This window comes from Nilaparvata lugens, chromosome 7, assembly GCF_014356525.2.
Source record: "Nilaparvata lugens isolate BPH chromosome 7, ASM1435652v1, whole genome shotgun sequence".
NCBI lineage: Eukaryota > Metazoa > Arthropoda > Insecta > Hemiptera > Delphacidae > Nilaparvata > Nilaparvata lugens.
This window is the reverse complement of record NC_052510.1, coordinates 62,509,438-62,519,016: the sequence shown is the minus strand read 5'-3', so window position 1 is coordinate 62,519,016 and position 9,579 is coordinate 62,509,438. Positions and strand designations below refer to the sequence as shown.

The 9,579-nt window shown below is 36.5% G+C and overlaps 1 protein-coding gene across 1 annotated transcript; it reads left to right on the top strand.

Moving 5' to 3' along the window:
- The first annotated feature begins 431 nt into the window (after positions 1 to 431).
- Positions 432 to 8,878, top strand: LOC120352247 (DNA replication licensing factor Mcm2-like). Its single transcript, XM_039432013.1, has 3 exons — positions 432 to 442; positions 2,530 to 2,743; positions 8,711 to 8,878. The coding sequence occupies exons 1-3, from the start codon at positions 432 to 434 to the stop codon at positions 8,825 to 8,827; spliced, it is 342 nt and encodes a 113-aa protein (XP_039287947.1). The 3' UTR covers positions 8,828 to 8,878.
- The last annotated feature ends 701 nt before the right edge of the window (positions 8,879 to 9,579 follow it).

The following is a 9,579-nucleotide window of genomic DNA, read 5'->3' as shown; positions in this document are numbered from 1 at the left end:
ATAATTTCATAATGAATTTTTATCATTAAGATTTAATTTTTTGTTAATTAATAATTCATTTTACATTGTTAATAGACGATCTGGCAACAGAGCAAAGCGAGAAGGAAATAGCGCTATCCGCTTTGTTGAATGATAGATAAGATAGCAATACCATTGCTAATCTAACACTGCCATTATAACGTGAACCACACTATAGTAATTTTATTTTTTGTTTTTTGAGCCCCTTGTTTTCCTTTCTGATTATTGGTCATTGTTGATACTTCTATGTTTCCAATTTTATTTGATTAATTTATAAATAATTGATTAATTTCATTTTTGCAGGCCACAGGCAGTCTGCCAATCACAGTGCGTCATATCGAGAGCATAATCAGAATGGCTGAGGCGCATGCGCGTATGCATCTACGCGCTTATGTGCAAGATGTCGATGTAACATGGCTCTCAGGTAAGCTATTGAACAATTCCTTGATTTAATATAATTTTATAGTGATGTTCACGTTATAATGGCAGTGTTTGATTATCAATTTCGATAATCGATTTCTTGCCACACTCGTAACAGCATATCAGGCGTAATTTGTGCAATCGCAGCGATCTGAATGTGATCCGATTTCGGAGGTCATTAAGATTGTCTGGTAGAGGCGGAACATAACATTATCCTTAATGAACTCCACAGGAAGAATCAATCGGTGTTTCTAGACAATTGCTTACAACTTCGTTGGATTACCATTGCATGGATTTAACACCGATGGATTTCTCCGTGTGGGGTTTCATTAAGGATAAGGTTTATGTTCCGCCTCTACCAGACAATCTTAATGATCTCTGAAATCGGATCGCTGCGGTTGCACAAGTTACGCCTGATATGCTGGTACGAGTGTGGCAAGAAATCGATTATCGGTGGGATGTATGTCGCATTACCAACGGCTGTCATATCGAAATAAAAAAAATCTGGTGTGGCGCATTCACACAACTTTCCTTGCCGTTATGAAAATTTATCACCTCACGCTAGTGTTCACGCGCATCTCAAGTCTACTATATTCAAAGATCCAAGCCAGCTGGTGACAGGACAATAACGCTGGAGACACACGAAGTCTGCTATCTCTTCATAGTGAATGATTTAATAGAATCAACAGTTGCCAACAGTTAGCAATTGAAATAATAACATTTTCTCGAATTTCGAGCTTATTTTAATTTTAGGTGAAAATGTTCTGAACATTAACTGTAGAGATTTCATGCTCAATCTTTTCCACTTGGATTTCTTGTTTAAATTGTATCTGAAGCCTGATAATTGGGAATCTAAAATCAAACTTTGCATAGATGAGGCGGAGCTCCTGGAACTTTTACAAATATGAGACTTGTGGCAGTTAGAGCTTATCAATGACTATTCGAGTATAAATTTGATCAGAATCGTTGGAGCCGTGTTCGAGAAAATCGCGAAAACCCTGTTTTTTTACTACATTTCCACCATTTTATCCGCCATCTTGAATTGCATTAGATCGAAATTGTTCGTGTCGGATCCTTATACTGTAAGGACCTTAAGTTCCAAATTTCAAGTCATTCCGTTGATTGGGAGATGATATATCGTGTACACAGACGCACATACACACACACACACACACAAACACACACACACACACACACACAGACACACACACACATACATACATATAGACCAATACCCAAAAACCACTTTTTTGGACTCAGGGTACCTTGAAACGTATAGGAATTTAGAAATTGGGGTACCTTAATTTTTTTCGGAAAGCACTACTTTCCTTACCTATGGTAATAGGGCGAGGAAAGTAAAAAAGAATAGGCCTACTACAAACTTCCAAGTCAATAGTATAATATGAGAGTTTCTAAATAATATGGAAATGTTTGTTACCGTGACCCTCCACGAGCGGTGCAGCTTGTCATAGACGCCAACAGTCCCATTGGCCAGCGCGTAGGCGAATCGATTGTTGCGGAAGGCAGCCAACGCTGTGATCGCCTCTGTTTCAGTCAACTCGGCCATAATCGCATCCTCCTTGAAGATCCTCAGCTCAAAGTCGTTTGAACCAACCACTAGCTACAACGCAAACGATCATAATATGATATTTCAAAATCATGAATTAATACAAATAGAATAAGGGCCAACCCACACGAAGCGTTTTACGGCAGGGCAGGAAGCTCTCCGATTGGCTGATTGTGTTGGCGTTCGAGGATCAGCTGATTATCACCCAATCGGAGACCTTCATGCCTTGCCGACTCGTCTGAAAAACGCTTCGTGTGACTTGGCCTTTGATGAGGGAAGAAGGTGTTGATGAGAGCACTCTAGTGTGCTACTATGTCGTTGTTTGATAACCTCTATGCTTGCTTAGAGGAAGTAATAACACCCACACCTCAAACTTGAAATGTTTTATAACAAAATGAAACCTTTCTCAATTCTGTAGTAATTTCAATAAATATCTATGTGCTTTCAAAGTTGTAAAGTCCTTTTATAATCATTCTGTATTGCTGCTGAACAATGTTTAATAAATATATATTTTTTTATTTTAGGATGATGTTAGAAAGCTTCGTGGACACGCAGAAGTACAGTGTGATGAAGTCGATGCGTGACACGTTCAGGAAGTACTTGACCTTCAAGAAGGACAGCACGGAGCTGCTCTACTACATCCTGCGGCAGATCACCAATGAGCACGTCGCTTTCAACCGGGGCAAGGGAGTGCGTGACGCAATGGTCGAGATACATGAGAGTGATTTCCTCGAGAGGGTTAGTTTCAATTCATTCTCTTTTATTCACATATCAATAATTCAAATCAAATCAAATCGTTTATTGCACAAAAATATATACAGAATACAACTGAAAGGAAATTGACAACTTTGTGCTACACGTCGGCAAAAGAAAACTTGTCCGCCGACGTGGAGTCTTAATATAACTTATTCACTTATACATTAATATTATATATAAAATGATCCTACAATATTTATATATAGGCTACAGTAATTAACATTCAACCAACTAAATATTCCATTCTAAGAAATAACAATAAATTAAAGATATACATAAGCTGAATTTAAGATTCATACAACATCATCAATATAAACCAAATCATTAATGAATAAAAATAATTTTCTTTCACCCAGGTATGGAAATCTTTTTTTGACGTATGGAAATTCAAACAATAGTTATTATTAACATTTTATTAATCATTAAATAAATGAACTATTTATCACGGTTGCAGAAGAGACCATCAATTAATTTTTTGTTCACATATTTAGAGCTTGTTCACATGACAGCGATTTACGCTCGGTTGTCGCTCGATTGGCAAATCGCTCGGTTTGCCAGCCTCGTACACATGACAGCGATTCATGAGCGGTTTGCGATCGGTTATGATAAATAATACTAGGTACAACATCTATGTACTCAATTTCACATATTAATAATTTTTTTTTTTAAACATCTTTATGCCCATAAAAACAAATACAAAAAAAAAAATTATACAAAAGAAGATTCTAGATTATAATATTATGCTATTTTACAAATAAATTAAAATTACATGGCACCACCCAGCAAGGGCAAAACCCTGACCGCTGAGTGAGAGTATCAGCTGATTAGACAATATAAAAATTTATTTACTAATAATCAAAGCTACAAAAATCGAAGTTAACAATAAATTACTAGTAACTATAATATTGACTGATGTCGAAGAAAAATTTTGTATCACCCACTTATTTATCTGTTCCATCCTCTGTCTGCCCCTATTGAAAGATATTCTGACAATGCATTTGGCAAGATATTTATTATTTTTGAGCTAAGATACCCCAATTGTCTTCGCACTATTGTCAAATCGAATAGTTGATATTATAAATGTTATGAGATGTAACTCTCAGGTTATACATAGAAACGTTATTATTCACTGTAAATTCATCCTTCCTCATCCATGCATAATAGAGAAGGTTCTTTATATAAATTTGACGTACTGTTATCACTTTAAATTCGGCAAATGTTTCACTACTAGAAAAAGCCTTGGCTTATTAGAATTGCTTTAATTATCATTTTTTGAAATGTAAAAATTTTATTCATGAAACATCATACGCTCCTCCCCATACCACTAACCCATATTGCATAAAACCATTAAACCCATATTTAATTCAAACAATAGTTAATATTAACATTTATTAATTCATTAAAAAATAAACTATTTATTACGGTTGCAGAAGAAACCATCAATTAATTTTTGTTCACATATTTAGAGCTTTTGTTACACATGACAGCGATTTACGCTCGGTTGTCGCTCGATTGGCAAATGGCTCGGTTTGCCAGCCTCCACACATGACAGCGATTCATGAGCGGTTTGCGATCGGTTATGATAAATAATTACTAGGTACAACATCTATGTACTCATCTTAATATCTTAATCTATGTACTTAATCACTATATTACTCTTTAACCATATTTAAAACTTTACTGCTCTGATCGAAACCGCTCGGTTGACTGAAGGACATGTGTTCGCTCTCATGCCTGCTCTAGTATATCGAGCCGCGGCAACCGAGTGACAACCGAGCGGTTGTAGTCTGAGACTACAACCGCCGCGATTCGCCGGCGACTACTAAAACCGAGCGATGCATGTGTACGGCCCCATGTGTTTCCCTATACCTGGCAATCGCTCGGTTTGTCAACCGCGCGACAACCGAACGTAATCGCTGTCATGTGAACAGGCTCTTTATTATTGCTTGATGTATTCTCGAGTACAGTTCCATATCCGTACACCGGCATAATATTACTATAGTAATATTACAACTAGCCGTCAGGCTCGCTTCGCTCGCCATATCCGTCTAGCCAGGGGGCTCCGCCCCTGGACCCCCGACTGGATCATCCAAGAATGAGATCAGCAGGCTCGCTTCGCTCGCCTGCATTTTTTATCTGAGCATTTTTATAATATGTTAGGACGATCCAGTCGGGGGTACAGACTAAACGGATATGGCGAGCGAAACGAGCCTGACGGCTAGTAATATAATATTTCCAGGAATAGCTCTGATTGAAGTAGCAGTGCCCAATCAATTTTCCGCGATAAATGCATTTCAATCTTCAACTTGGTGCCAACCTAACAAAGTCAACTCAACTTAATGCCAACCTGACAAAATTATGATTTAGTTACCAGTTAACAACTGTTTCGAAGAGTTACTCTCTCTAGATTATAGTTCTATATTAACATATGGTATGGACATTTCAATTATAATTAAGATATTGGAATAAGAAGAATTCCATGCTAAAAGACGAACTTTAAACCTTAAAAACCACCCTTAGAATTGAAATATCACCAAAAGATTTCTTAGTGCGCCTCTAAAGGGCCAACTGAACATACCTACAAAATTGAACGTTTTTGGTCGGGGAGATTTTTAGTTCTACGAGTGAGTGAGGTGAGTGTGAGTGAGTCAGTCAGTCAGTCAGTGAGTGAGTGGCCATTTCGCTTTATATCATATTAAATAAAATTATATAATATTATATAAAATATAATATTTTATTTATTATTATATTTATATAATTATATAGATAGTACTATTGATACTAAAGGTTGGGTTTCAGTATAAAATTTTGAAAAGTGAAAAAATACAAAGACAAACCTATTTCGGACTATTTGTAACCTTATCTAAATTTGGGAGAGGAATAGCAACAGGTTACCTTATTTTCTCTCCAAATCCTTTTGATGAGATATTATGGTATGAATCAATAAAGAAAGAATAGTTTCATTTCAATATGAACCCTATTCATGCAATCATGCGTTTATTTGGACAACCTCAGCAAATAAAATGGTACAAGGGAACCTCGATATAGTAAACCCATCCATATATATAAAAGCGAAATGGACACTTACTGACTGACTGACTGACTCACTCACTCGCAGAACTAAAATCTACCCGACCAAAACGTTCAAATTTGGTAGGTATGTTTCAGTTGACCCTTTAGAGGCGCACTAAGAATCTTTGGTGATATTTCAACTCTAAAGGTGGGTTTTAAGGGTTTAAAGTTCGTCTTTTAGCATGTTATATTCTTCTTATTCCAATATCTTAAAATTATAATTGAAATGTCCATACCATATGTTAATATAGAACTATAATCTAGAGAGAGTACCTCTTTGAAACAGTTGTTCTGGTAACTAATTAAAAATTTTGTCAGGTTGGCATCAAGTTGAGTTGACTTTGTTAGGTTGGCACCAAGTTGAAGATTGAAATGCATTTATCCAGGACCTCCTAAATACCAATTTACCTGTACCTCCTAAATACCTATTTAGGAGGTCCTGATTTATCGCGGAAAATGATTGGGTACTGCTACTTCAAAGAGCTATTCCTGGAATATTATATTACTAGCCGTCAAGCTCGCTTCGCTCGCCATATCCGTTTAGCCAGACGTTTAGTCTGGCCCCGACTGGAACTTGGTAACATAATATGATGATGATCATATTATGATGAAAATATGACATAAGATTTCAAATTCGTAGGTGTATTCAGTTGGCCGTTTAGAGGCGCAATAAGAACGGATTTTGGAAAAATTTCCAAAGATACGCCCAGAATCTGCGTTTTTTAAGCGTTTTCCCAGCTTTATCGAGAACAAAAAAACGAAAATGTTCAAATTACTACAGAAGCTCAGCTGGGGTGCAATAATGTGTGTTAGAAGGAATTTGAATAACGCCAAAATACGCCCAAAATTAGCGTTTTCTCAGCTTTTCTGCGTTCCTCACCTTTTTCAATAATTGATGAAATATATTTTAAAAAAATTCAGTACCCAGGTGTAGCTGAGGTGGAAGAATTTTGTTCGCCAAAGATACGCCGATATAGTAACAGATTATCAAATTCAGGAGTGGCCGTAGTCGCGTGGATCAGATGCTGGCTTTATGATTCAGAGCCCGGGTTCAAATCCCGGCCCGGGCAAGATATTTATCTCGGGCCACTCCCGTGTTTCGGATGGACACTTAAGCCGTCGGTCCCGCTGCCTAAAAAGCAGTCGTTAGGTCATGTCAGAGGCCCTGAATTGATCAGTTGCGACCTGAAAACTCTGACACCAGACCTGAGCCACCAGGTCACTCGATTTATTATTATTAGTACACAGGTTTAGCTGAGGGGAAGAATTTTGTTCGCCAAGATACGCCGATATAGTAACATATATCAAATTGACATAATACGTTCAAATTCGGTACAGAGGCTCCGCTGAGGTCCACATGCAGGCGAGCGAAGCGAGCCCGCTGATCTCATTTTTTGACAATCCAGTCGGGGGTCCAGAATTCGGTACAGAGGTTCTGCTGAGGTCTACATGCAGGCGAGCGAAGCGAGCCTGCTGATCTAATTTTTGGACAATCCAGTCGGGGTCCCTGGGGCGGAGCCCCCCAGCTAGACGGATATGGCGAGCGAAGCGAGCCTGACGGCTATTATGGTATATAGGGAACTTAAATTTTGGAGAGGAATAGCACAAGGTTACCTATTTTTTTCTCTCCCTATAATAATATTCGTATGACTTTATTGGTGGGGGTCCCTGAGGAAAAATTCCACCTCGCCTGGATATATCATTTGAGCCGTCAATGGTCGGCCTTACGACTTGACCGACAGTTCAACGTGTCCATCCGATAACACAGGAGTGACCTGTTCAAAAACTTTTGGCACTGAGTGGGATTTGAACCCGGGATCTCTAGGCTGCTACGCAAGCACTCTTATATATATATATATATATGCATAATAATACCATGACTGCAAAACAAAAATTGAAACCAAAGACTTAAAGCTGCGATTAGACAAAATTTATTAAAAAAATGTGATAACTCAATCCTTTTAGATTATATTAGATTGAACAACTTATCATACGCATGATGAACATATGTGTTGTCAACTTCCGTTCAATCTAATAGAATCTATAAGGATTAGTTATAACCTTTTGTTAATAACTTTGGTGTAAACAGTAAACCCAGCTTAAAGATGCATACTCTTTAAGTCTTGATTGAAACTATAGACCTTATACAAATACAGTAATAGACTGGCTTCTCCACACATCTGTGTAATCATTGTCAGCTGATTTATGAGGAATAATCTATAGTTGATTTTTACTCTTATATGGCTTATGAGGGAGGCTCCTTTTTCCTTTATATTATCCTTGAAATGCAAAATTTCCAAAAACTTGTAATACGTCGACGCGCAATTTAAAAAGGAACATACTGTCAAAATTCATGAAAATCTATTACCGCGTTTCGCCGTATATATATGTCCATATTATAGCTCCCCGATTAGTACAGACCGTAATAGGTAGACTAATTCTTGAGCAGTCCCGTGATATGTAGCTTACGATATCAAGGTTCCACTGTATCAAGAAAACTATAATTATACTAGTGATAATTCATTAATAGAAGACATTTGATAGAAGTAGAAGAAATTTTATTATTTTGTTATCAATTCTGATCTTAATTCTTCTAAATTCAAAATTAATTGTTCCAAGGGTTTGTGTTTTGTTTCAATGTAGAAATTAGTGGAGAATTGGAAAGTCGCACATAACCTTTATTTGGACAATTTATTTTATGAAATTGGGATGAAAAGAAGTTATGGACTGTAGTCTGTTTCTTTGTCCTTAAGTTGATTGTAAATTATGAATAAATAAATTAATAAATAAATACTAGCTTGAATGTTGTAAAACTCATGATATATATTGTGTGTTTTATTGTCATCTTGTATTAAATATTGAATTATTTGTTTGCAGGCGAAACAAATCAACATCCGCGACGTGAAGCCATTTTACGAAAGCAAACTGTTCCAATCTCACCACTACCAATACGATTCTAACAGGCGGATGATAACACAAGTAATCATGGACTGAATCTGAAATCTCACGAAAAGGTGAATGTCCTAAAACAATTCTATATTGTCAAATATTGTAAAATTCTTTGAAAATATTTTTGTATTACATATCTCAACAATATTGTAATGTTTCAAACCATGTTTGGAAGCTATGGCCTTTCAAAGCTGCCTTACACCAAAGTTAATAACAAAATGTGTAATAACTCATCCTTATAAATTCTATTAGTTTGAACATAATTATCAGTTATCAGACACATGATGAACATATGTGTTTGTCAAGTTCCATTCAAATCAAATAGAATCTATATGAATTAAGTTGATAACATTTTGTTAATAGCTTTGGTGTAAACGCAGCTTTACATATCTCAACAGCTGTAATGTTCTAAACCATGCTTGGAAGCCATGTGCCTTTAATTCTAAAAGTATAAGTACAAATATAGTTGAAACCCTTTAGTTGAAAGTCATGTTGTTTTATTCGTATAGCTTTCAGTAATTCTAGATTCTAGATGATAATTTTTGCTAAGTACTGTATGATGCTTCATTTTATTCTTTGTTTTTTTAGTGCTGGTTGCACAACAGCCGGTTAAATTTTAACCGTGATTAATTCCACGGGAACCAATCAGAGAAGCCGTCTTTTAAAAAACGCCTTCTCCGATTGGTTCTCGTGAAATTAATCACGGTTAAAATTTAACCGGCTGTTGTGCAACTGGGCCTTAGTGTGTAGACATTTTTTTATCTCAAAACATTTCTTAAATTTGTATTTTATATTAT

Bases quoted from the DNA above. Each gene is read 5' to 3' on its own strand.
- LOC120352247 (XM_039432013.1), top strand. The intron at 2,744-8,710 runs GTTAGTTTCAAT...ATTTGTTTGCAG, and splicing joins AGAGTGATTTCCTCGAGAGG to GCGAAACAAATCAACATCCG.